This window comes from Simochromis diagramma, unplaced genomic scaffold, assembly GCF_900408965.1.
Source record: "Simochromis diagramma unplaced genomic scaffold, fSimDia1.1 OVJJ01000308.1, whole genome shotgun sequence".
Lineage (NCBI taxonomy): Eukaryota > Metazoa > Chordata > Actinopteri > Cichliformes > Cichlidae > Simochromis > Simochromis diagramma.
Genome location: NW_024386785.1, coordinates 2460938 through 2488843, shown reverse-complemented (window position 1 = coordinate 2488843; position 27906 = coordinate 2460938). Strand labels below are relative to the sequence as shown.

At 43.2% G+C, this 27906-nt stretch overlaps 1 protein-coding gene across 1 annotated transcript; it reads right to left on the bottom strand.

Moving 5' to 3' along the window:
- Positions 1–301: 301 nt before the first annotated feature.
- On the bottom strand, positions 302–25124 carry LOC120728068 (myosin-7B-like). The gene is made up of 46 exons (XM_040022752.1): positions 24394–25124; positions 22267–22366; positions 21408–21511; positions 20992–21135; positions 20751–20907; positions 20462–20489; positions 19038–19131; positions 18839–18931; positions 18669–18732; positions 18054–18152; positions 17249–17352; positions 17033–17171; positions 16434–16552; positions 16182–16331; positions 15696–15866; positions 15424–15603; positions 14507–14639; positions 14325–14401; positions 13997–14084; positions 13486–13603; positions 13282–13405; positions 13065–13201; positions 12620–12790; positions 12435–12519; positions 11561–11803; positions 11296–11472; positions 10163–10308; positions 9945–10035; positions 9707–9864; positions 9123–9354; positions 8593–8719; positions 7365–7483; positions 7058–7254; positions 6711–6894; positions 6448–6613; positions 6097–6221; positions 5911–6026; positions 5051–5237; positions 4633–4842; positions 4420–4545; positions 4079–4169; positions 3725–3804; positions 2438–2542; positions 2250–2345; positions 1440–1583; positions 302–1357 (listed from the first exon to the last, which is right to left on the bottom strand). The coding sequence occupies exons 2-46, from the start codon at positions 22364–22366 to the stop codon at positions 1346–1348; spliced, it is 5811 nt and encodes a 1936-aa protein (XP_039878686.1). The 5' UTR covers positions 24394–25124; the 3' UTR covers positions 302–1345.
- Between the last annotated feature and the right edge of the window lie 2782 nt (positions 25125–27906).

The following is a 27906-nucleotide window of genomic DNA, read 5'->3' as shown; positions in this document are numbered from 1 at the left end:
TGATTATATTTTGACGCGAATCTGAAGGCGAGACCGTCCCATTTCACAGCCTCGCACTTCTGCCCTTCTCGGTCTTCGGAGGACCCGGCCCACGTAGACCGCGAAGGCTGGGTCCTCCGAAGGATGCAGGCCCTGAATTGAGACACGGCTAAAGATCCCAAGCACTGCAGCAGATCTACAACAAAATGTTGCTGCAACGGCCCAAAGTTCAGACATGAACCGGACTGAAAGGCTGTGACGGTATTTTACGGGAGCTGTGCAGAAACCTGAAAGAACAACATATAGAGGAGTGGACCAAAAGCAGCAGTCAACAGCATCAGGCTTTTATTGGTCACTACACAGTAAAACAAATAATTATAAAGCCACACATCAACATACTTACAGTCTGAATACAGGCACATTTCTTTCGTTTGAACTCCTTCCCATTAACATGCTTTTGGCCATCACCGGTGGGCAGAGAAAAATCCAGCACTGATGTTCCATCCACCAATCAGAAAGCTCACTTTTTAGCTCCATTTTTGGTCTCCACCACCTCGAGTATGTTTTTTCCCCCTCTTCGGTTAAACAGCTGGTCTCTAAACGCTGTTTTTTCTTTCTTTAATTGGGAAGTTACAGTCTGACACCACAAAACATTTACAAACCAAACTTTTTATGCACAAAAACCACAAAATCATCTGATTCAGTACTGACATAAAACACTGCTAAATTGATTTAGCAAAAAACATTTTTTATTCATTTATAGTTTTATTATTTTTTTATTGTAACGACGCTTCTTTGCAATACATCCTGTCCCAGTTGAAAGCTGGTTTATTTCCTGTTTGTTAAATGGTTCCACGTGTGTGTTGCAACCATGAAAAACTTGCCAAATCTTCTCTGCCGGTGTCAAACAGCTCATTCTCATAAAGTACTGACACATACGAGAAGTAAAACAACTATTTTTTGGCCTTCTTTCTTTTCTTTCTTTCTTTTTTTGGTTACATTATTTTTCCAGGATCGCTGACTGTGGAAGGAGGATTAAACTGCTATTTTAAAAAGATCTTTATAGTCTTCTCTTTAATTTGGTTAAGCATGCTGAACCCCTCTGAAAACAAACGAGCATAAAACTGTTCAAAACCAATTTAAGGGGGTGAGAACTGATGCTTCCCCCTCTGGGCTGACACACGGCTGATCGCTCGTATGTTCTCGCAGCCCTCAACACTTCCCTTTCAAACCAGGTTATATTACTTTTCATTGAAAAAACGTATTGTCGTACAGTAGACGCAGATGTACAAACACACTGGATAAAAACACACAGCAGGTAACAAACGACACGTCAGTTAATCAGTGATGGAGATGCTGCAGAGCTTCATTCAGTGATCTGCAGAGACACGAACGGCTCATTAGGAACACTGATGGAAGCGAAACAGTGTTAACCTCTACTTCGTCCAAGCGTAACTCACCATGGCGACCTTGCTGGTCTGTTCGCGAGTTCGAATCCTCAGCTTGTTGACGGTCGTCTCGGCGATATCTGCTCTCTCCTCGGCTTCGTCCAGCTCGTGTTGGACTTTGCGGAAACGTATGGTACTGCAGCTCACCTGCTCCTCCTGGTGGACAAAAAGACGATCCCTTTTAAATAGATGTTATTTTATATGGATTAGAGCAGCTCTAAAAAGAAAAAAGTCCCTTTTAAGAGGAAGAGACCTCCAGCAGAACCAGGCTCAAGGACGGGCGGCCGTCTGCCGCGACCACTGAGGGGCGGGGCTTTTCTGGGTTGCTCTCTGTTGATGTCAGTGTTTGCATGCCAGAATATCAATTAGTAAATGCAAACTGTGCATTTACTAAAAGTCCCAAATAACTGTGGCACTCAGGAAATGACTGTACTTTCATGGAGGGTGGCGTGGGTTGACTACACAGGTAAGCACACTAATTGTTCTAAAAACAAGCAAATAAAAGATGAAATAATAAATGCTGTTTTTGTTTAAAGAAAATCTCCCAGGATCATTGTTTTTTAAGGGTAATCTTGAAAATCTGAACATGCTGATTATGATCTAAATTTTCCTTCTGTGTTGTCTATGCAGGAAACGTCCTGCTAGTCATTTGTATATTTTATCTATGTTTATGTTTGCATACTTGCACATGTTTCACATTAAAAGCTCAGACGTGAGTCCCTCCGTGGAGCGATATTGACTTTATAGAAATAAAAAAGATGTTTTTTAATCATTTTGATGCTGATTTGCATTGTATTGACTAGAGCATTACTGAACACTCACAGCGTTCTCAGCTTGTCTCTTGTAGCTCTTCACTTTGGCCTGCAGCCTTTCAATCAGCTCCTGCATCCTGAGCAGAGTCTTTTTGTCCTCCTCTGACTGCACGAAAGCACAAAGATCCAATGAAAACACAGAAGACGGGACCAACATCTGTATGACAGCAGCAGCTGGATGCAGCGAGGACCTCACACCTGGTACGTCAGCTCCTTCACTTTCCTCTCGTAGCGTCGAACCCCCTTCTGATACTCCTCGCTCTTCTTCTGCTCCAAAGTCAGCTCCGTCTGCAGCGCCCTCACCTGCACACACAGCAGCTGATTTACTTCCTGCTGGTTACCTGTTACTGATATAGAGGAGCAAAACTGCCAAAATCAAGCATGAATAAATAATTCAATGACTCAGTAAAAAATATGCATGCATCAATTAATCTATGACAAAAGGTAAAATCAGATGTAAAAATGACCAATAAGAGGAATTGATTTAAAAAAGGAAAATTGAAAAACAAAGTATCAAATGATGTTGCATTTTATAACTTAATGTCTCTATTATCAAGTGCATTTTTTAGTGCGTTTAATAGTGCGTTCAGTTTTGGATTTTTTTGAGTCATTTACTTTTTCAGTTTTCATTTTTAATGATATTGGGGCAAGCAGAGGAATCTTAGCAACAAATCCTCCCTCAGAGACTGAGCTTGCTGTTCCTCCCCAAACAGGTCAGGAGAGTTTTTAATCAAACACGTGCTGCACCGCGCTCCCGAGCGTCAACAACAACATAACCGACCTCACTCCTGGTAAAACAGTAACTGTCAGTGACTTTGTACGGCAGTATAAACAGGACAGTTAAACGTCATGTAACCGTAAACAATAAAACAAGAACATCTTAACAGCAGCACGTGTCCCAAGGCATGATGGGAGATAACTGGCCGCTCCCCCAAAACACAACAATACTTTAGTTCATACAGTGCCAGTTTACAACAACAGCCACATGAAAGTGTTTTATACTGTAGGCTTAAACCTCTACAGTCAAACAACCCTCCTGTGAGCCAGCACCTGGCAACAGTGGGGAGGAAAAACTTCCTTTTAACAGGAAGACACCTCCAGCAGAAGGTTTTAGCAAGTTTATGCATGCAGCGTGCCTACATTGTTATGCAGCAGATACCAGTAGAGGAAAATTGTTCCCAGCACAAATATTCTTTGGCAATTACTTTTTTGATAAACCTCAAATAAAGATGTTTTAAAGACTCTTGGCAGAGGCACTTTTTTTCTGTAAATGCGTTTTTTTGGAAACTGACCTAAGAAGTTACTCAGACGTTTTGGGGTTTTATTTATGTAATGCATGTAACACATCCACCGCTGTATAGAAGAGTATCTGTATGACAGACATAAGGAAAAGTAGAAAGTGTCCTTGTTAAACTACCAGGTGTTGCACTGAAACTTGATTTAACTGACAGTGAGAAACAACTTTGTGTCTGAGTTTTCACTCACTGTTGTCTCCAGTTTGTGGAGTTGTTTCTTTCCTCCCCTCAGAGCCATCTGCTCCGTTTCATCCAGTTTCACCTGCAGTTCTGTCAGAAGAACATAGATGCTGGAAAAACACGGCGACATCTGCAGGTGAACTATGTGAACAAGTTATCATCTACAAGTGAGGAAATACGAATATACAGTATACTGTGGGTGTTCAGATAATCCAGATAACAAATGTGCCAGAAAGCAAACAGACAAGAAGTCTGTGCTTTTGTTTTGGCGAGCTAATTTCTATTGTTTCTATTAACCTACCATGACAACAGGTGACATCACAGTCGATACATGCATTTATTTTTGTCAGTAGTGTTATTGTACCTTTTACAGTAGACTCCATATTCTTCTTCATTCTCTCCAGCATAGTGCTGCTGTCCTGCTCCTTCTTCAGCTCCTCCGCCATCATGGCCGCCTGGTGAAGCACAAACATTAACAGGATTCTGGTAATAAGTATTTGAGGCCGACAGAGCGTGTGATGGATGCATGAATCGCAGCTTTATGGGGTAAATAAATGATTAAGAAATGCTAAAACGTCTGAGTTATTAAATTTAAAGATTAATAAAGTTTTCCAGCATCAAACTCGGTTAACATGTGATGAAAACTACAATTTAACAGCAGCAATGGGTTTGATCAGGGATCAAAGGTCATGGGTCAGGACTAACATCACTGATGGCCTTTTTGGCCTTCTCCTCAGCATTGTGACTCTCCTGCATCGCCTCGTCCACCTCTCCGGTCAGCACAGACAGGTCAGCCTCCAGCTTCTTCTTCTGGTTCATGAGGCCCGTGTTCTAAAACAGGAAGTCATCAAACCGTCTGTCATGATGAAATGCTCATATTTCAACATGATTGTGTTTGATGTGCCGTAATTAATTAACCTGTGCAGCGAGCAGGTTAACTCTCTCTGACACCTCCACCAGCTCATGTTCGGCCATCTTGCGGGTGCGGTCAGTCTGTTCCAGGACCCCCCGCAGCTGCTCCTCCTCCGCTGACATCAGCGAACACCTCCGCTCCAGGAGGGCGATTTGCTCTCTGAGCTGATTGGTCAGCTGGACTTTTTCTTCTAGTGCCACCTGCTGCTCTTTAACCTGCGATAGAGTTCAGCACAGAAAGGTTGGTTTACATGTTATATCATTTGCCACGAGGGGGCGGAGCTTTGTTTTGGTTGAAGTTTTCACTTCTGCTGCATTTTTCAGTCCATGATTGATGTGATAATGAAGCACAGTGCGGTCAGTAAATAGCACATCCCTGGACACTGTTTTTACTCATCATTCTGATGTGAACAGGTGAGGGTACCTGTATCTGCAGGTGTCTCATGATCCTCTGGCTCTCTGCTTGTTGCCTGTTGGCGTTTCCCAGCTGAATCTCCATCTCGTTCAGGTCAGACTCCATCTTCTTCCTCAAACGAACCGCCTCGCTACGATGACGAATTTCTGCCTCCAAATTGGCCTGCATGGTCTCCAGGGAACGCTGCTGGCTCCCCCTGGTGGACAGCATTGGAGTTACCTCTCCATCAACACTAAGGTTGCAGTTGTCAGTTCTTTCTCTGGTTATGAACCTTTTTTTTCTGGTATGACTGGTTGAGGCAGACCCTACACAGGGCAAGAGCTGCTGTGGACTCCGTACTTATGTGCCTTAGGACGGGGCAGAATTATAGACAGTCACTGCTCGCTGCACTTACAGGCCGTCCATTCAGTGCAGAGCCTTCTATGTAGCTCGCCAGCTAACAGTAGCTAACGGTAGGCCTGTCCTGAGGAAGAATAACCTGGACCAGAAGCCCTGCTGGCCTTCTGCCGCCCCTCAGTGGAGAGCGTGCTCTCCTCCTGACTGATACACAGGAAGGCTGTGCAGAGGGTACAGCCCAAAAAAATCATCTGCCTCGCCAGATCCTCCTGTCTCAGGAAAACCAGGACCATCACAGGTGACCCCTCGCACCCCGCTCACCACCTGTTTGACCCACTGCCCTGTGGTCAGCGCCTCAGGTCAATCTGGTCCCACGCCTACCTCCAGACTCACTAACAGCTTCTTCCACACAACAGTTTTTCCTTTGCACCACTTTCAAGCATTTTCCAATGACAATAAAGGCCTATTAAATTTAATTCTATTCTATTCCATACATTAAGCCCCTTTCAGTCTGTTATTAATATATTTATTACCTGAGGCTGTCGATCTCCTCCTCTTTCTCTGCAATCTTTCGGTCCATCTCTGCCCTTATCTGCTCCAGCTCCATCTGATATTTCAAGATCTTGCTTTCCTCATGTTCCAAGGTTCCCTGATCAATGGAAAGGTAACAGTTCAGGCAATAAAGACTTTATAGATAATTGATTACAGCAGCTAATTACCTCTGCTTCCTCCAGGGCAGCTCTAATGTCGCTCTTCTCCACATCGAGGATCTTCTTCATCCTCTCCAGCTCATGGATAGTCTTCCCTTCCTGACTGATCTGATCTGTCAGATCCACAATCTCCTCTAGAGATATATAAAGAAAACACTTTGATACACTGGAATTTAATCCCTTAACTCCCACAATATTAAAAAAAGGATTAAAAAATTGAAGTAGTTTGTTCGCTGGACTACAACTTCTCTTCACATCATGATATTCTCCATGATATTGAGCTTGTAAGACCAGGTCCCTGAAATGAAGATACCAGTGTGATTGCAGTAAGTTAAGAGGACAGGGGAGGGACTGCAGTACCCTGCAGGTTCCTGTTTTCTCGTTTAATCGTCTCCAGCTGGTCCAGAGCTTCTTCATAGCAGTTCTTCAGTTTGAAGAGCTCAGTGCTCAGACTGCGAGACTCTTTCTGTGAGGCCTCCAGCTCCATCTGACACTCGTCAAACTTCAGCTTCCAGTCACTGAGCACCTGCATCAAACCAGTGCACACATTTGTTTCTGAGCACACCTACTTATGGGCATTAAAGTGTAAATCTCCACATGGGGAATCGTGCCATATGTCTGACCATGTCAAAGTTGCGTTGCCTCTTGTCCAGAGCCAGAGCTGCAGCGTTGGAGCGCTCCAGTTGGACCATCAGGTCTTCCATCTCTATCTGCAGACGCTGTTTGGTTTTCTCCAGTGAGGAGCACTTGGCCTGAGACGCCTCTGCAACTTCTTCGAGAGTCTGCAGTCTCACGACCAGTTTCTTCCTGCAAATACAACAATTCAACTTGTTAAACCTTACCAGTCTAAAGTCAGTAGCTGCTTTGAAGGAAACTGGATAAAGAATTTAAACTGTGGTCTTTGCATTCTCCTATAATGTGTTAGAAAGGCACCTCAGAGTGACGTGTAGCTACAGCAGTGTTGTCTTACTTTGCTTCCTCCAGCTCCTCTATCCTCAGCACAGCATCAGTCTCATACTTTGCTTTCCACTGAACCACCTGACTGTTGGCTGTAGACAGCGCCCTCTGCAGTTCCGCCTTAGCTTCCTGCTCCTCCTCCAGCTGTTCTCTGAGAAGGCTGCAGTCGTGTCGGGATGCCTGCACCGCATGAGCCAGCGCCACGCGAGCCTGAAACACAGACACAGGATACATTTGTTCCAATAAAATACCTTCAAAAAGGTATTAATAAGAGCACTGAAGTGACCTGATGTGTTACAAGTGTAAGAGTTAAGTATTACTTTGCTCTCCTCCTCCAGCTGTTTCTTCATATCCTCAACATTCTGGCAAGCGCCCACCTTCAAGCGCTGGAGCTGAGCGATCGTAGCGTCTCGCTCCTCCAGACGACGTCTGTACTCGGCTGAAAAGGCGACAGTCAAACGTACATGAGTACGATAAGCTTGCTGCATCTTAGACATCAGATATTCATTTACCATTTTTACAAATTGTATTTTTTGTTGGCGTGTTTACTAAGAATCGTGGACAAAACATAAGCACAGATTCAAAAACTTTCATCGTTTCAGATCAAACATAAAATGATGTTGGACCTTTTTATGACTCAGAGGACAGAACACTATCAAGAACAACCCTCAGATACTCAAATTATCCACCAGTGCAATAGGTCACTATTTACTACTGTTAGTGCGGGACGGCGTGACGACTCCATGAAGTCAATTACCACATCAAAAAAAGTCGTGGGTCATTATCAGCAGAGGTTTCAGGTAAAACCATTGTGAGACCTTGCCTCACCCTGTCATGTGACCTATTGAGATCACCTGACGCCAGATGTGAGTGAAGACTAACGTGCCTGGGAAGGAATCTCAAAGCTGCATTGTAGGTGACTGACAGGCACTTCCTGTCATTTAGATCCTAACAAGGGCTGCATGTTTGTAATCTAAAGTAAATACAGAAAGTTTTTACTTTTAAGGTATTTCATCAGTTGAGCCTGAAATTCTTTTTTTAAATGGAAAAATGGGGAATATCTAACGGGAAATCTTTGATCAAGGTGTAGAAACCAATGCATCGATGTTGGGAAACTAAAGAAGTTCAGTTTTTAAAAGTTGCAAAATCTTCTACCAGTGGTTCCTATTCCAGCCATGATTGTAGTGATGGCCATCATCACTAGATTTAATAAGCTTATATTAACATTTTATGACCTTCTACTTGTCCTGTTAGCAAAGCTTAAGTTGAGAGGGAGAGGAATTTATGCCATCTCAATAATTCTCCATCACCTTTCGCTGTCAATTAATGTTTAATATTATTATGTTGATCACTAAAGAAATCATTTTAAATGCTTTTTTCTATTGAGTACATTTTAAGCATTTGTTCTAATAATCCTAACACAGCAGACAGGAAGGTGAGGACATCCACACAGAGTGCTGCAAGATGTAGGAGAAAGAAAATTCAGGCAGCCTAAAATCAGGTGTTCAGATCTGTAGGATCAGTGTCGGGTGTGTCAGTGTGCTGTACTGGTTTCTGTGACTGCTCGTGCTTTCTGAGCGTTGACTTCAGACAGCTGTCTCTGCAGCTCGTCTGCTCTGCTCCTGCTTTCATTCAGCTGGTCCTCATAAACCCTGCACATCTTCTCCACAGCAGCCTGCACACAAAGATCAATCAACAGAGAAGTCACAGTTAATGTGGTCTAAGAAACACGATCAACGTGCGGTGGTTACAATGTGACCAAATCTGGTCGCACTGCATTAACATGTTTCACCTCCTCACAGGTTTAAAGTGTAAACAGGTCAAGAGCACGAACCACCTTGTTTTGTGTCCCATCATCAGTTCTTTTGCAATAACGCTGCTTTATGAGGACAAAGCTGTCAGAGCGTTGGAAATGGCCTCTGGGCAGATTAAGATCAAGGATGAGAGGCAGCACTGTACCCAGCTCTGTTACTGCATCCATGGCAGCATAAACAGGGCCAGCAGGACTCAACATGACGAGTAGACTGACACTGATGAACCTGGTGGAGTGGCCCCTTAAGCGGGAGGTCTGTTCCTACCTTTGACCTGGAGAGCTGCTCCACGCTGGCAGCCAGGTCATCAGCCTCCAGCCGGAACTCCACCTTCTCCTTCTCCAGCTTCTGTTTGACTCTCTGCAGAGCATCTATCTGCTCGCTGAGCTCCGTCACCATGTCCGAGTGCTTCTTCCTCAGGGTGGCTGCTGTTGCTTCGTGGTGAAGCCCCGCCTCCTCCAGCTCCCGCCGCAACTTCAGGAAATCTGCCTCTCGCTTCCTGTTCAACAAAGCAGTATTTGTGATAATCTGGGCAAATCTCAGTATTGAGACACTAATCCATCCACTGTCGAACTCTAAAGGTAGGAATCTACATCTGCATGTAATCTTTAAGGGGTTTCTCTGACATACAGCTAGAGCTGTGTTCTTGAGATCACCATATTAGTCTCAACGCCTCACAGGAAGTACCTGTGCATACAATGACCATGTTATTTTAAAACAGCCATCATTTGAGCGCTTTGTATATGACCGAAAGTAAGGGTCACCTCTAACGTAGCTACTGTGGCTCTGACTAACTGACCCCTAATGGATCCCTCTGATGGAAGTTAGAAATCACCAAAGCCCATTTTAACCTGTTGAGGGCGATCTGAGCCGCTGAGGCTCCTCCTGCCTCCTCCAGCTTCTCTCCCAGCTCCTCCAGTTCTCTGGCAATGTCGTTCCTCTGACGTTCCGCCTTGGAACGCCATGCCCGCTCCGCCTCCAGGGCCTCCTCCAGCTCCTCGATACGAGTCTGAGGAGGGCAAGTACAAAACAAACTACAGCAGCAGCAGTGAAGAAGAGGAAGCTGAATAAGATCCTCTCTGCACCAACCTGAAGCTCTTTGATCTTCTTATGAAGCTGAGCAGCCAGACTCTGCTCATCCTCCAGTTTTGACTGAAGCTGCACCAACTCAAAGTCTTTCCTTTAGAGAAGGGTGAAGAGAGAAAAGCATTTTGTAGGGATTGACAGTAATAAAGTACCTTTTTTCAGTTAAAATGAGCCCTTTCAGCTAAACATTTATATTCCAAAACTCTAGACATTTCTCCTACTTTCTCAGTCTCTCTTCCTGCTCTTCCTTCTGGTTTTCCAGGTCCCTCACTGAGTCCATGGACAGCTTCAGATCCCCCTCTAATTTCCGTTTGGTTCGTTCCAGATCGGTCCGCACCTTCTTCTCCAGCTCCAGCGAAGTCTCCACCTGCACATGAGTTAGAAACCAGTAATAACAGCAGGGAACATTACAGGTCTTTTCTGGACCAGTGCTAAACAAGCTTTCAAAAGTTGGTTGTAGAAATTCTTTTGGGTATTTCAGTGATTGTTTAGCGACAGAGAATTAACAACCTGCAGGGTTGAAAAAGAAATCAGTGTAAAGGGCCAAAATCTGCCAAAAGCCCAGACCTGTGGCGTCCACTTGAAGCTGGCTTCAGAAATAAGCTCTAACACACTCCTGTGCTGAAATGTCCAGCTTCACAGCAGAAGTAAACATGTTTACTCTATCGTGATGCTGTATGAGTGAAAGTTTTATCCACTCGTTTGGATTTTGTTAAGGTTTAAGGTCTGGGTGAGATGCTAATGACCAGCTAATGCTAGCAGGTTTGAAACAAACAGACACATTTCTGCTAATTAAATAACAGAAAAGGAAAATACTAGAATTTTACTCAGAAAAGCTGAAGCATGGATACAAGGACTCCACAGCAACACTGATTATTTTTCAGTTCATTCCATTCAAGTGCTACGAAAGGTGCAAACAACACAAACACAGGGGAATTGTCCATCTCAGAGACAGGTGAGCGTGGCCGTGGTTATCGGTGATCGGTTACAGCTACCCATGTTGGAGAAGGTAACGTGAGACGTGTGTACGGGGATAGAGGGATGGCAGTGTGTTTCAAAGCTGATATCCCATAAACAGCAAACTGCACAGCGTGGATGATAAAAAGCCCCACAGGTCAGAGGTGCCTTCAAGATGCTTTATCTGAGTTTTCATATGAAGATTTTTCTCAACACTAAAACTTAAAAACAAATGAAAAAGTTACCTGAATAAACTTCAGGTAATTCAATCTTATTTATTCAGCACAGGTTCAACCAGTCGTCTCAAGCTGCTCATCCTTCCACTCGAGTGCCATAAATAACAGTTTATATTGCAGGCTACTGTCAGACATCCAGGAATATCTCTCCTTACCTGTACACTGTCCACTTGCTGCTCCAGTCGAGCTTTGGCCTTGGCCAGCATGTTGACTTTGTCCTCCTGCGCCTGGAGGTCATTCAGTGCCTGCTGGTGAGCTTCCAGCAGGGCAGCCTTCTCTCTGCTCAGAGATGCTATGGATTCATCTAGAACAGACATCTCCTGTGATAGGTTCTTCACCTGCATGGAGAGAAAAAACAAACATTATTCTGTGAGTGAGGGAAGTGATGGAAAGCAGCAATGATTTGGTCTCTTTTGGGGAACAAACCTTGTTCTCAACCCCATGTCTCTCTTTCTCCACTTTAGCCAGGGTCATCTCCAGGTCATCCACGTCTCTCTTCAGCGATAACACCTCGTCCTCCAGCTGACGCTTCTTGGACGTCAGCGTGGAGCTCATCTCCTCCTCATCCTCCAGGCGCTCCTGCATCTCCTTCAGCTTTGACTCCAGAGAGATTTTAGACTGAATCAGCTGGTTGCAGCGGTCCTCAGCATCCATCAGGTTGTCCTGCTCCTGGATTGTTTGGATACAAAAAGTTATTTAAATATATGAGGCCAGTCTGCATATCAGAAGCTAACAGCTGTAATATGGACAGGGTATATTAAAAATTATGAACAAGTGCATAAAATTCTTGCATAATGGACTACACAGTATACAGAGTGACTGAAATTGTGCTCTTATGACTGCACATGTTCCATGACCATGACTAGCTGGATCACTAAAACAATGAGAGTTTCTTTTATTGGTGGGTGCTTAAACCCACAGAGGGTTTGCTGAGGCTAAAACAAGCACCCAGAATAAAGGAATCAACATATTTTAAATAGCAAAGCAGGAAATATATCACTATGACCTCAGAGGGCGAGAACGCACGATTAAAAGTGACTAAAGAAATCTCCAGCAGAACTACGCTGGGTCTCCTACCAGTGGGCAGACGATAAAAAAGAGATTTATAGAGACCACGAACAATAAACAGGACAAAACACGATCTAATGCAGAAAGTAAACCTATGTTAACCTTTTAATGCCCACCAGGTTTCTGCCCTCATGGACTCAGTTCTGTGTTTTCTATTACTCTGTGAAGCCCTGCTGTAAGGATCCTGCTGTGGTGAGCTGGCACCACTCGTTTAACTTTCTTTATGTCTTACTGCTTGAAGCTGAAGAGCCAGGTCATTTTTCTCCTGAACCAAAGCCACCTGCCGCTCCTCCGCCTCCTTCCGCTTCACCTCCGACCTGATGAAAAAAAACAAACAGAAACATGGCAGGACATCAGACGTCTGTCTGCGTGCAGCTCAGCTGTAGCCCCGATTCAAGCGCCGGCGGATTAACGGACCTGCCGTAGGCCTCTTTTAGTTTCTTGAACTCTTCGTTCAGAGCGGCCAGTTCCTTCTCGACCTGGGCACTCCTGAGCAGCGGACGGAGCTTAAAGAATAATATCATCCACGGCCAAGTCCTCACTGAGAAGAATGCCCTGATGGCAAACTGGATCACCATCGCTGCGTCCCTGAGAGGAAGAACAATAAAAAAAAAATCACATCAGCCCCAAAAAACAGCTGATGAGAGTCAAAACAACAGCAACATGCTGCACTAAGCAAAGTTTAAACATCTTGGCATGGTCCTATATTCATTAAACTCTGTCAGGTTGCTTTTCTTTCTTACAAATACAACTTCCTCCTTCCTTCTGATCTACTTTTCTGGCATCAGCACTTAAAAAGTTTTTAAAGTCTCCTTTTTACTGATTTGTTATCATTCATTCCCCTGATAGATGTGACACTGACCTTTGCAGCATCAGTTTCTGTCGCTCCATCCTCATGAGCTTCCCTCTGCATATGGCCTGAACGGTGGTGAGGATCTGAGACAGACGGTTGTCCCGCATGTCCTCCAACTGACCCAACAGACCCGCCTTAAAGAACACCTGAGACGAAGCAACGGGACCATCAGCTGAACTCCAACAACATAGGTGTCAAAGGCAGGGTAAACATGACTTTGTTGTACCTTTGTGTGTCCAAACTTGTACTGGCTGTGGTCTATGTCAAGAGAGCCCAGCAGTTTCTCCACAGCCTTCCTGTTGTCCACAAATGAGTCCTCTGGAATCGCAAAAGGGTTCAAGATGCGATAACTGAGAAGAAAAAAAAAAGTCCATCACCGAAGAGCAACAGCAGATGAAGTAAATAAATATGTGTTAGATATGCGACTCACCGCTGTCTGAACTCAGCGTACAGGATGCGGTTTGGAAAGCCCTTCCTGCAAATCCTGATCCCCTCGAGGACCCCGTTACACCTGAGCTGATGGAGGACCAGGAAGGGATCCATCACACCTGGAAAAACAAAGGAAGGCATCTCAGAAAATAACTTGGAGAATACTTTAACTGTGCAGTCCTACAATATTTTTATTTGGGGCATGGGAAGGAACTAGAATTTCCCTTTCAGTGCAATTAAGTAAAAGTCATTACTTCAGATGGTTTCTTTACAAAATCGAGCATTACGCTAAAACCAAACTGAAAGTGCATCAACAAATGCACGTAGACATCATATGTCTGTTGTGACTTGTAAAGTAGTAACAATATCTTTGGTAATATTTCTGGCACGAGACAATAAAAACACCTTTTACTCCACCACATACAGGTCATTCATTTAGCAAGTTTATTTTTCTGGGTGAGGACGACTCACAGACACCAGCTGTCAGTAGATACCAGGGTTCGTGGTTTTACCTGGAATCTTGCTCTCATTGGGGATTATGCAGCGCACAAAGTGAGGTTGAGTGCTGCGAAGGTTAGCCATCAGCTTATTAAGATTTTCCTGTAATAAACACACAATTAGTTGAAACCTCTGTCATAGTGTACAGCAGGGGCTAAAGGGTCACATGACGAACTGAGACTGCTGTGGAGGCCCTCTCAGACTTGTAAAGAGATCAAATTAAGCTTACTGGTTATGCCCTCCAATAACAGTCCCAGTTTCTCCTGTGGCACCTTGGGAAAATGAATTGCCCCCCCGGTGTACTGTAATGGTGTCTCAGGGGAAGCTGCCAGTCACACCCACCTTGTGCAACTGTGACACAGTTTGGAAAGAAGCTGCTTTCTTCCTCCTCTGTTTGGTTTCAGCCTTCGGATCAATAGCTAAAATAACACAAGAAAGCAAGACTCAATCCAAACACACTCATATAGTTCGATTCCTTGTTGTAGTTGAACGGTTTTCCATTAAATATTTAGTGTTTTTTTTACGCATATCAGAGCTGATGTAGTTCTCAAAAAGTCCAGCCATCAGTTTGTTGGAGGATTTCTGGAAGAGGGCCACCACCGTCTCATTCAGAGGATCTCTGTTCTTGTCCAGCCAGCCTGTGATGTTGTACGGCACCTACAACACACACCAGTCAGTTGAGCTCTGTGACATCAACCTCGGCCAGATTTAACTTGAGAGAGAGGCGTTGCATTCAAAGCGTATTTGCATGACAGACACTCTCAGGTCAAAGAAAATGTCCAGATGTTAGCTTGTAGATGTACCAGATGTTTTTCCCACCTGTCAGTCAACAGTATCCTTTAATCTCACTGATAGTTGTTTTAACTGTAGAGCCATCCAGTTCACATTGCTATCAGCTAGTTTCCTTGTTGTCATTACAAGTAACCGAACTTCACTGATGTTCTGTGGCCACTTTGCTGCTGAGCTCTTCTAGAAACTGGGCTCTCATATGACTTAAAGCATAAGTATGATCCTGTATAATAAATAACTGGATGTGCATTTGTCCATTTATACCAAAATAAAACATCATAAGATTTTTTTTTGTCAACTCGAGCTTTTAAAAACAATGCTGAGAATATAACACAATTTTTTTTCCATGTTTAAATTTTTAGGATTTTTTGTGTTCCTTATTCAAAGTCACACCCGACCAATTCCCATCCCGACGTTCCCAGCAACATTCTTCATGTCCACAGTTTCAACCCAAGCTCAAGAGTAAAATCAAAAGCTTTATGGCTTCACCTGAAAAGGCCAGAACAACGTCTCTATCACCCCGCTGTAGCTCTGTAGCTTATCTGAGCTAAGACCAAAGTTAAATTGTCCTGATAAAACTGGAGAACTTCACCTTCAAGTAGACTTCAAATGACCAACAACAGAAAAAGTGACTTTATGAAAGGATACCCACCACTCCAGCATAGTGAACCAGCTCAAAGTGCGTCTCATATTTGCGCTTCTTGTCTAGACGCGGCCGCTGGAAGTTGGGTGACTTCCCAAGATGGTTGTCGTAAAGTTTGGTTTTAAAGCTGTGGTCCGTGGCCTTGGGGAACATACATTCCTCCTCCATGATGGACAGAATACCCATTGGCTGGATAAAGGAGCTCTAATTAATTCATTTCATATTCACATAGGCTTCATATTGGAATCATCCAATACAACCCATGTAACACGCAAACATACCTTCTCTATGAGGTCTATGCAGGCCTGTAAGTCCAAACCAAAGTCTATGAAGGTCCACTCGATGCCTTCAGCCTTGTACTCTTCCTGCTCCAGGATGAACATGTGGTGGTTAAAGAACTGCTGCAGCTTCTCATTGGTGTAGTTGATGCACAGTTGCTCAAAGCTATTGAACTGCAAACAGAAATGAACCATATTTTTGGAGTTACTGATCAAAAGATGTTCAATTCTGCAAAATGACCGAACCACGAGTGACACCAAAGAAGAAAAACCTTTTCTCTGAAAAGCTGTCTGCTAGTGTTTCCTGTGCTAGGTTTGAGCTGACATCTAGGATATCCTTGCTATGATTTCACGACTTTTATTCCAATGGTTGCGCACTATTTTACAGTAGCATTTATCTTCAAAACATATATTTGGTGTCACTGGAAAGACCTGGACCGTGGCTGGATTTGAAGGTGCTGAAAGTGTCTCTTTGTATTTCCTTTGTACCTCAAAGATCTCAAAGCCGGCGATGTCCAGGACACCGATGAAGTACTGACGAGGCAAAGAAGTGTATAAGGACGAGTTGATACGACCCACCAGCCACTTAAACATGCGGTCATAGGTGGCTTTTGCCAGGGCGGCCACTGCATAGTTCACCTAGACACAAAACACGACCTGTTAGTTTTCCTGGAACCACAGATAAACATGTTTGGAAATTTACAGTTAAGTTTATGTAGTAAGACAGAAAACTTTGATCACCTGTTCTACAGTCTGTCCTTTAACAATAAACTCATTTCCCACTTTCACTCGAGGATTCAACAGGCCTTTCAGCAGGTCAGCAGAGCTGATGCCCATCAGGTAAGCTGCCTTATCTGCACCTTAACACACAAACCACATGCAGGTAATTCTCTCTACCAGCACAGACTAGACATGTTTTTCACAGTTATACAAAAAGATTAAAAAAAGGTGAGGACTTGTTCACTTGAATGTCAGATAGTTATAAAGATCAACTACAATGGACCACATGTAACTGATGGCTGTCGCAGCTCAACCACAAGTTCATAATACAGCCTCTGAGGTTGTGTATTGTGAGATTTGGGCGAGGTCTGCAGTTAGTCCCAGCTAGTATTGCATTGGTACTTTCTGTAACTTAACCAAGAAATTGAAATTGAAAAAGTAATTTTTGTTTAAAAAGGCTAAAACTATATTGTTGCTTCGTTATCTTTCCATCATATTCTACCAGAATCATTTTGATAACACACTGCGAGACAACAGAAAGCTCTGTCCAGGCAGCATCGCCTGCATCCATCATACAAACTAACTGTTGTGTCTTTGTGATGGTGTTTAGTGGCTCATACTCTCTGTGCCGTCCGCTTCGGCCTGCTCTTCTCTCTGTTTCTTCTTGAACTTCATGTTACCGAAGTGCATGATGGCGCCAACAATTTTGTAGCAGCCATACTTCTCCTCTGGAGTGAAGCCCAGCGTGTCCATGGCACGCTGCACACAAACATACAGAGTACGGTTTACACACATCATCAGAGAGAGTTTTCTTTGAGACGCTGTGTTCCTCTTACGTCGGTGAGCCTCAGTTCCTCTCCGTCACTGATGCCCTCCACCGTGGTCACACCCTGAGAGCAGAAGTGGTAGTCGTAGGGGTTGGTGGTCACCAGCAGCATGTCTGCATCATACATCATGAAATTATTTTATCATTAGTTATCACAGTTAAGCCTCTCTTTCTTCCCACGCTCCTCAGACTGTAAATGGCACGTTTCATATTTTCTGTGGTTACATTTCATAATGTTATTGTTCAGTTATTTGGTAAACAGTGTAACGTGCAGGTGAAGCCAGCCGCGGAGGTGTGCAGCTGGGTAGCGAATGAGCAACAGCTTCTGACTTTCCAAAAAGTACTCATTTATTTACAATATCAAAAATAAAAGTGCTACCTCTACCACACATTACTAAAGAGCACACTAGTCCGCGTACACACGGGAGCATCCATTACAGGAGGAGTGCGAAGAAGAACAAAAAGGGGGTGACACACCAGTCATGAGACAGGAGGCGCCGCCATGTGGTCATACACTGCATTACAACAGCAACTGTTACAACAGGCAAAGACAGCAAACTGTAGTAGCTGCCTCATTGTTTTAGGTCAGTCATATTTGTCGGGGGTGCATAAACATGCACCAAAGCCTCCCCAGATTGCTGGGTTGATAAATTAGATTTTAAAGACATGCATTGTTTTTATTGTTCTGCATGTTCTTGGTTTTATTTCTGTTTCTGTTAATAATGCAGTTCTATTAAACGGAGTGTCATTTATGTAGCTGGTGTCTTTCATTGGACAGGTTGCAGCACTGGGTAGTTTTTTTGTTTGTTTTTTACCTTGTAATTCTGGCTTATGATTGGACAGGATCTGGTAATAGATGTGGTAGCTTCTCTCTCCTGGTTGCTGGAAAACAACTCTTGACTTTTCTAAAAGGTCTGAGGAAAATAAACACAAACTACGTCACTCATCAGCCAAAGCATCGCGAGACACCCACAACACCTCACAACCTTTCAGTGTCTGACACTGAGATGTTAGTAACACATCTTGTCTTGCAATACCACTAAGCCATAAAATGAAGTATGCCCAAGAAATGTAAGATATTGGAAACTTGGAGGACTGTATAGTAACTGCTGCATGACTTAAAGTGTTCCTCAGTCATTTGTCACAGTGTACTAGGAGTGTTTGGGATGTACCTCTGTTTCCAACAATGCCCCAGAGCTTTTAGTTTTTGAGACAAGTTTCCAGTGAACTAATGTGCTGTTTCAGCCCTTTTTACACCCGCATGCCTTACAAAATTCTACACTAGATGGATGGATGGTTTTAATTAAAACGTATTTGTGGCTGTGTGATAATAAAATGTCATTTGAAAAATGCTGAGTAGAAAGGCTAACATGTTCGGCTAGTGCAGTTTAACAAATTCAAACTTGGAATAACTTTTTGAGAACACTTACAGATGTCGATGTCAGCAGACGCCAGTTTCCCTGTTGGGCCAAAGTGAATTCGGATGAACTTGCCCTGAAGCACACAAATACAAACCCACGGTCTTTACAACACGTCTACACAGAAATCCACATGAGACACAAAGCTGTGTTCTCCACTCCAGCCTTGAGGATGAACTCACAAAGCGGGAGGAGTTGTCATTGCGGATGGTTTTGGCATTCCCAAATGCTTCCATAGCTGGATTAGCTTCAATAATCTGATCCTCTAAAGATCCCTGAATACAAAGAGAAACATTGCAAAGACATATTCCCAGTATGGGTATTTTTTTTCACTATGGACTGGAACAGTTAAGGAAAAGGGAAACTGTTGAGGCGTCTTACTCCTTTTTTCACATTTTCTCCTAGAGCAGCGACGATGGCAAAGTACTGTATCACCCTCTTAGTGTTGACTGTTTTCCCGGCACCTGACTCACCTCTGAAAGGATGGTGTAAAAACAAAGCCAATTTTCAGTTAAACAATTTAAAATACGCCTTTATCAGTGAATGAGAGCAATAACATATTGGTGCTACTTCATCATGACATGTATAAACTCTACAACTCTGAGGCGAAAGACAGAACGAATACACTGAGGCACATATTAAGTGAGAACATCACTCTCTGTTCTCGGTTTAAATCATGACATTGTGCAGTCACGCACAGGCTTTGAAACCTTCAGCTGAGTGTTTTTGCTATTTCCGTTGAGCTAACTAACTGGATGTAATGAGCGATGGATGGGTCTACAGAAGAAACCACGGCCCTGTGCTCTCCTACAGTAGTGACTAGGGATGTAACACTTCCACAACCAAGACTGGAACCTTGTTTGAAACAACTGGAAGACCTATTGCCATCCCTATGCCATGATACCCATGTGGAGTACAGTTAAATCATGCTAGTCAGATGAGAGCTGTGATGTTTAACGATCACTCAGCTACCAAGAACTGGAAGTAATTCAGAATCCAATCCTGGTATGTGGTTTATACTTTTCTGCTCCTAAAGAAGAACCAAGGTGCCTCAGTATCCCTCAGCCATGTGTTCCTCCGGCTTTCTCTCTTCCTCTTTCCTTTTGGATTCCATTCCAGTCTCGACCTAGTGATGTTAATGGTTGGCTTCCCGAGGTTGAGACCAATCCACCTTTAACTGCAGCACGTACTCCTTTCATAGGGAAGATCCTTCCTCATCAAAGTCGATTTGAGTTTTCTGTCAGTGTTTCTCTGTTTGGGTCTGGGGCCCTTTAGCCCTATCTCAACCCCCAGGGAGAGGTGGTCCAAATCTGTGTGGCCTCTACCCTTTGACTTGTCTACTATGGGCGTCTCTGTGAACAGAAGTGTAGTTTTGGAGTATTTTAGATACTCATTAGCAACTTTTCGTCATCTCTGCACCATCTTATTTTAAAATTTGGATTTCTACAATACATTTTTTTTCAATAAGACCATAAACTCTTGATTGTGACCATCATGAAATATTTACTAAATAATCAAGGGCGTGGCAGAGGCATTTACCCATAGACTTGTACACGACTTTGAAACTAGAGGAGTCTCCCCCTGCTGGCCAGTAGAAAGAATGTTCCTGGTTAACAGCTTTATGCTCTGACCTAGAAGCTACTTCCATCTTTATATATGTAGTCTGTGGTTTAAATTAAATAAACTGCAAGTTTATATACAGGACATGGTTTGCTTTTCTCATATAATTCCTATTTCCATTTGTATTTTTATTATGATGTCATATTACCGACCGTAATGTTAGACCAGCTGTGATTCTGACTTACGTGATGAGCATTGACTGGTTCTCACGATCTGTGGGGGAAATAAAAACAAGTGAATAAATATTCAGAAGAGGCAAATCATGAGCTCAAAGTTGATCCACTAAGCAAAAGATTTATTCACGCATTCACCTAAAGTGGTCCGTACATTGACACCACAAACACAGACTATACCTTTAATGTTTAATTGGAATAAAAGGTGCATCATAGAAGACATTGTCAACTGGCTGGTTGCCAGGTAACGACTGCAATGAGAAAGCTGACGGCATGGCTGATGAGGCTAAAGGTGACTCACTCTGCAGCAGGTCAGTGTAAGCGTTGTCAGCGATGGCGTAGATGTGGGGTGGCATATCTGCACGGCGCCTCCCTTTGTAGGCTGTCACCACCTCAGGAGTGTAGACCGGCAGCCATTTGTATGGATTGACTGTGACACAGAACAGACCAGAGTAGGTCTGACGCAGAGACACACAGTTAGAAACACAGTGAGGAAGATGGAAACGTGTTTTTGATGGTTGCACATTAGAGTAGATGCTAACATAGATCATCCACATGCTGTATCTCCTCCTCAGGTTGAAGAGGACAGATGCTTCGTTCAGGTGTGTCAACATGGCCATGTCCTCTATCATGTCGAACTTAGGAGGGTTCATTGGCTGGAGGTCGTCTTCTTTTACTATTAGAAACTGAAACACAAACACACATGAAGCTTTAGTTAAACCCCTCAAAGTGAAATTTAACTGTTTGTTTTTTGATTGTGAAATAAGAAAAACAACATTCCACACATTTTAACTCAGGACAGCAAAACGGTGCATGGAAACAAAAGATCAAAAGGAGATGTAGTTTTATTGTGGGGGATAATTGGGGCTTGTGTGTTTCTACTCAACATATTAAATGACTAAATAATAGTAATGAATAAACAGCATATCGAGTAATTAGAAGTAGCTGGCTGACTAACCCGTCCGTCTTTGGTCTCCACAGTAGTCTTGTCTCCATTCAGCTCTCTGATCTCCACTTCAGTGTATGCTTCAGTTTCATCGGGCATCCAAATGCGCTTCGTGCCTAAGAGAAATGGATTACATAGCATTTTATTTAGTATGCAGTAGCATATATATATACATACAGCATCTAGACCTATGTACAGAGCAGAGGTGGGAAGTACAAATACTTTGTTACTTTGTTATTTCCTAATTTTCAGGTATCTGTACTTAACTTGAGTATTTATTTTCCTGAAAACTTTTTACTTTTACTCCCTACATTCGAACATGTATATCTGTACTTTCTACTGTTTACATTTTCAAAACAGGCTCCTTACTTCAGACATCAAAGCGATGTGAGCCTAAACAGTAGTGCATGAAAGACAGTACTGTTTGTGTATTAATGACCAGGGTTGCTGCATACTGTGTGTCATAGTCTGGTGTTAAAGTGGGCCTGTGTTTGTTTGTCTTTTTACAAAGGTGAGGAGTGCTCAGGTAAGGAGTACTGGTTTTAAAGAACAGTGTGTGATTGGTGCACAGCTGTGGTGTAGCACAGACTGATTGGAAGTTGGGTGATGATGCTGAGATTCAGTCACTGAATTCCACCTTCATACCTTCTAGTGTAAAAACAACATAAACTGTATAGTCTCAGTGTAGAGGATGGAACTCAGCTGGGGCAACTAAACCTCAGAGCAGCAGTACTTAAGCAAAGAAGTTGAATCACTACTTTGACTTTTACTGGAGTAGTTTTTTTACACTAGTATCTTTTCTTATACTTAAGTACAGATTGTTCGTATTTTCCACCTCTGGTGCAGAGAAATATAAAAAGGAAACAGAGACCGTCAAAAGCTTGGGCCTTGGCAGCCAGCTGTTCCAAGTTGGTGAGGCGGAGGTAGTGAGCCGCTTCTCCAAACTCCGCCATGTCCAGGAACCGAGACATCTGAACACACAAACATCACAGATATGAGCATTCATTAAAGATCCTCGGAGGGCTGTTATTTCCCAAACAATGTGGAAAAGATGTGGTACTTTCTGCTTTAAATGTTCTGAAGGCTCATGAGCAAACTTTTAAAGCATTCTCAGACAGCAGCATTTATCACCATGCTAATAGATAACAGTGCTGGCTTTCTTCTGGCTAAGGTAGGGCCACACTGATCCAACTTCTGCACCAACTTCTTCCCGTTCTGTTACGTTGGCTGCAGATATGTTCTGATACAAAGTTCAGATGCTCATTTTCCACCAGTCACACTTGAGAGGACGTGCACCGTCATTGTTTAATGCAAACGTCATCAGTAGATTTCTCATGTAGAGGCTGCGTCTGTTTCTTGAAATTATTTACAGTGAGAAAAAAATAGAACATGAGCACATTTATCTTTCCCGTCATTATAAGCCACGATCATTCATCCCATCGACTGCACTATAAATCTTTATTTAGCTGCGAGTAAATCCCAGGCATGGACTGAACTAAACTGTGATGTCAACAAATTGGCATGGCAGTCATTCACAGTAGTTCTGGCCTACCTCGCTGCATTACTCAGGCTTTCCAAGAGAGCTAACAGCTGCCACATCAGCTCAAGAGGATCCCTTTGCATTGCTCAGGCGTCTCCCTGTATTACTGCCCACAGCTGAGCTGGTGCTGCCTGTAGAAATTCTTCTAGTAAATATAACCCTTCAGTTATCTCCCTTTGTGTGAGTCTGAGTGCCTTAACAAAGACTCACAAGATGAGGTGAAGCGTCTATACGGCATCTGTGGTTCAAAAGGTAGGTTGTCTATAAATGAGCAGGTCAGTGGTTCTATCCCTGCCTCCTCTACTCGTTGAAGAGTCCTTGATACTGAATCTTGGGTTTGAAATGTCTTAGTGTAAAAGTGATTCTGCATAGAACAAAGTGCTTGAATGAATGAGGCTTTTCATAAGAAACTCTGAGTGCTCAAATACTCTAGAAAAATGCTGAACAAGTCCACTTGGCTTTTCCTTTTCAACATCAGGACAGAGTTAAAAGAAGACTATTTTATTAGTGGGCAGAAATCTTCTGCTTGGCCACATTTGACCTAATAAACCTAAATCCTTTCACCCCTGAGTCCACATAAAGTCCAAATAAACATAAACCCTGTTTCTCAGTCTGCTTCTTATAAAATAAGTGCAAAATAATAATGTTTCATTAGTACTTGTTTATATTTTGAGGCTTCTCTTCTTTTCTAGTTTAACGAGGTTCAGTAAGAACATTCACATAGTTTTGAGCACCAGTAAAAGACTCTGTAGTTGTTGAAGCTCATGAAGCTAAATTTTCACCTTATTTCATTAAAAATGAAGCAGATTTGAAACCAACTCTCCAGGTCTTTTAAATTCAATTTAAATTGATTAAATTAGAAACGCATCTGTTGTCAAATGGACCAGAAATCAGCCAATACAAAATGACATTAGTGAATCAGCAGGGACACAATTCTGTTTCTGAAATTTAGGATGACCATCTCACAATCTGACTGCAGCCAGTCAGGATGCAACAGGAAATAACGTGCAATTTTGGCAAAATGAAACAAAGTAAAAAATATAAAACATTTTTTTTTTGTAGGACATTAGTAAACAGGTACATCTAACTTCATCACTGCGTCACAATCCTACAGCTGCTACCAAGGAGCAGACAATAATGGTGTTAGCCATTAGCCGTGCATCTTGTCCTCAGTTCAGTAGCAAACTTGCACTAAACTTTTCCCAGGTTCACTAGCTCAGTGTCACACAGTGTTGCTCATACTGGACTCATACAGTTACACACTGGGTAACACCTTCAGATGCTGAGGTTGCTGGGAAATTTGAATCCTTTACATTTTTGCACTTTTTGTATTAAAAACTCAGTTATCCAAGTTGCTGTGTACAAATAAAATTCATCTTAGGATCTATGACAGTCATGTCAAATATCAAAGCATACATCACAGAAATCTGATGATTAAAATGGGGGCAGTGTACTTACTGTGCTGGGTGGCTCTGTTTTGAAGATCTTTGAGGATGTGCAGAAAAACACAATAGCGCAACTCAAAGAGCATCACTTTGCTTTATAACCTCACTGTGAAGGTCACTGCAGCATGTGACCCCCTCCCCTGCAGCTGACTGGGCAGACTGCTCTGCTGGACGGTCATAAAAGGCCTGCTGTGGTCAGGATAGAATACCAAACTAAAGCAGAACCAAAGCCCCATCTGCTCCCTCCTCATCCCGGTTTTCTCCCACTGCATCCCGGTCTATCTATGGAGACTGACTGTCCACTGCTGACTTTCCCCTCTGTGCTTCTGCCCATCTGTGTTTTGTTCCATCTTTCTGACATGTATTCCATCCAGGCTATCTCTGGGTATTAAACCCCAATTATTCTTTATTTAACCCCGTGGCATCAAACGTAAGCCAAGCTGTCAATGAACTGCTGATGTGGTAAATCAGAGAAACCTGTCAGCATTGCTCCTCAGGCTCTAAAATCTCTAAAGGTAAATAAATGCCGGAGCCTCAGACTTTTTAAAAAAAAAAAAATTAATTCACAGAAATTTCCTGTTTATTCTTCAACTTTTTTTTCTTATAGCCCACCTGTGAACAAAAATTCTTATATTTACTGGCTTTAATGACAGCACAGTGCTAGGACTTTTGATGGGTGAAAGTCATTCGTGTCTTCAGTAGTTAGTTTTCAGTATCTGCTTCTATTCATAGAATATTCATTCACATAAACATCGAAACCAAAGATGTAATTGAATAAAGTCTGAATAATTAGTTATATAGATGTGAGCTATGCTAACTTATATCAGCAGATTGAGCAGCTATAAATTCATTTATCAGTTAAAATTTAAATCATTTTAGTTTCTGAAATGGAAACAAATGAGCAGTTCACTTTGTACGACTGCTTTTCTTTTTTGAATCTTTATAATTGCTTCCCCACATAAAATACTGTGTAACCACATTCAGCTAATGCTATGCTAACTGGAAACCCATGAACTAGCTGCCACTACTTTAATTAGAAAATAATGGCATTGGTCTTCTGAGTTTTGGCTTCTTTATCTGTTAATAATAGAAAAGATTCACTCTAATAAACTGTGATTGTCTTTTCAAGCAAACACCAGCCTTAGAAGCTGCTTTTAAGCTCCCATCGTCCTCTGTTTTCCTCCATCAGTTACTGACAGTAATAAATAAGGCAATGATGCACATCATGTCTCACTGACTGATAACCTGACACACTGAGCGAGTCCAGGCAGGATTTGGACCGCAGTGGATTTTGACATTAGATTTCTCTGTGCAGAGTTGAAATAATAGATGTGCAGTGGGGATTAAACTTTGATATCGTGCTATTTTTACACTGAGAACAACCAGCCTTCTGCTGCCTCTTTAATCTCATGAAAACTCAGCTCGCTCCACTGTTCGGCTGGTTTTTGAGGACCAGCTCACATATCAACAGGCAGGGGAACTGAAAATTACATAGCATTAGGTGGTGTAAGTTGGGGCAGTCACATTATAAAGATTACCAAAAGAATCTGCAGGCTACAGAGCTACTGTCCATGGCTCCAGCTTTGAGCCCAGCAGTACTGTGGCAGATAGATTTAATATGACGTCGGCCCACATTTTGCAGCTCTAGTAGCGTCAGCTCTTCTAGGAAGGCTTTCCTCAAGGTTTAGGAGTGTTTATGGGAATTTTGGACCATTCTTTAAGAAAAGCATGTGACGTCAGACTCTAAGGTTGGCTGCAGTCTCTGTTCTAATTCATCCCAAATATCTTCTGTTGGGTTGAAGTCACAACTCTGTGCAGGCCAGTCAAGTTCTTCCACATCAAACTCCCTCATCCATATCTTTATGAACCTTTCTTTGTGCAGTGGTGCGCAGTCGTGTTGGAACAGGAAGAGCCCATCCCCAAACTGTTCCCAGAAAGTCTGGAGCATGAAGTTGTCCAAAATGTCTTGGTATGCTGAAACTAAGGCCCCGAGCCCAACTCCTGAACCCCACCTGAGACTTTACACTTGGCACAATGCAGTCAGATAAGTACCGTTGCCTCTGCAACCACCAAACCCAGACTCATCCATCGGATTGTCAGACAGAGAAGTGCAAACTGTCTCTCCAGAGAACACGTCTCCACTCCTCTCTAGTCCAGTGGCAGCGTGCCGTACATCACTGCCCATGCTTTGGTGATGTAAGGCTTGGATGCAGCTGCTGGACTATGGAAACCCATTTCATGAACTTCTCTGTTTACTGGTTTTGAGCTAATCTGAAAGCCACATGATTTTGGACCTCTGCACACTATGTTCTCTGTGATTTTATGTGTCTACCACTTTGTGGCTGAATTGCTGTCTTTCCTAAATCGCTTCAACCTTTTTATGACACCAGTTCACCGTGTAATATTCAGTAGCAAGGACATTTCCTTTTTTTTTTTTTTTTTTTTTTGCCTGTCCCGTTTGGCTCTTTTGCCATCAGAATTATTGTCTAAAGGCAAAGAAAGATGCCCAACGGATTTACTTTACCAAATTGACCATCCCAGCCTTGCCGTAATGGTCCATTTGATTCACCTTTTATTGTTCATTTTATTTTCACTTACTGAATACGGGACAGACTTGACTGGGAGAAAGAAGGGGAGAAAGAAAGAGGGAAAGAGAAACAGCTGAGAAGAGGGACGGGGGAGAAGGGCAAAAAACAAAAACCAACAGAATGAGCAGAAAAAAAAAAGAAAAAAAATGCATATATCAATCACCTGGATCACCTGCTGAGAAAGAAAAAAGAAAACAAGCAGAAGAGAACAAGAGTAATAGAATAAACAACATCACAATGATATATGGGAATATGACAGTAAATACTAAATATTAAACATTATTGTGCAGCACATAAGATCAACAGAACACAGTGTGCTTTGAGGTAGGAGCCAAAAAGGGTGTAGTTTGTGTGTGTGATCACCCGTGTGTACACCTGTGAGCATGGACGCGCTTGTTTTTAAAAGGTTCCTTCATGTAATGATCTGTTAGAGGGTGTGGGGGGGCCACAGCCCCGTCCTCCAGGGCATGAAGCAGGTATGGAGGAGATCAAAACTCCAGACATCCAGAGGCCCCCAGAACACAAGAGACCAAGGAAGACCAACAGAGGGGCAGCCGCACCACTGTCCCAGAAAGAGCTGAGGAGAGTCCCAGATGAGGGCTCACTCAGCAGCCGCGGAGCAGAAGCCAGGGGGGGTTGCAGTGACGCGCCCGGGAGCTCCGCCGGCAGCCACCCGTGCCTGAGTGACCGAGCCCCAGGCCGAGAGGCCGGGGGCACCCCACCTCCGAAGTGGCCCGAGCGAGCCCCAGGCTCCAGGCCCCGACAAGCAGCCACCAAGGAGTGAGCCGGTGTGTACCCGGACGCCCATCCCCGCAAGGACATTTCCTGACTGGACTTGTGACGTCCTATCACTGTACCATGCTTCCTGAGCTCCTGAGAGTGACCGACAAATGTTTGTAGAAGTGGTCTGCATGCCTAGGTGCTTGACACCTACGGCC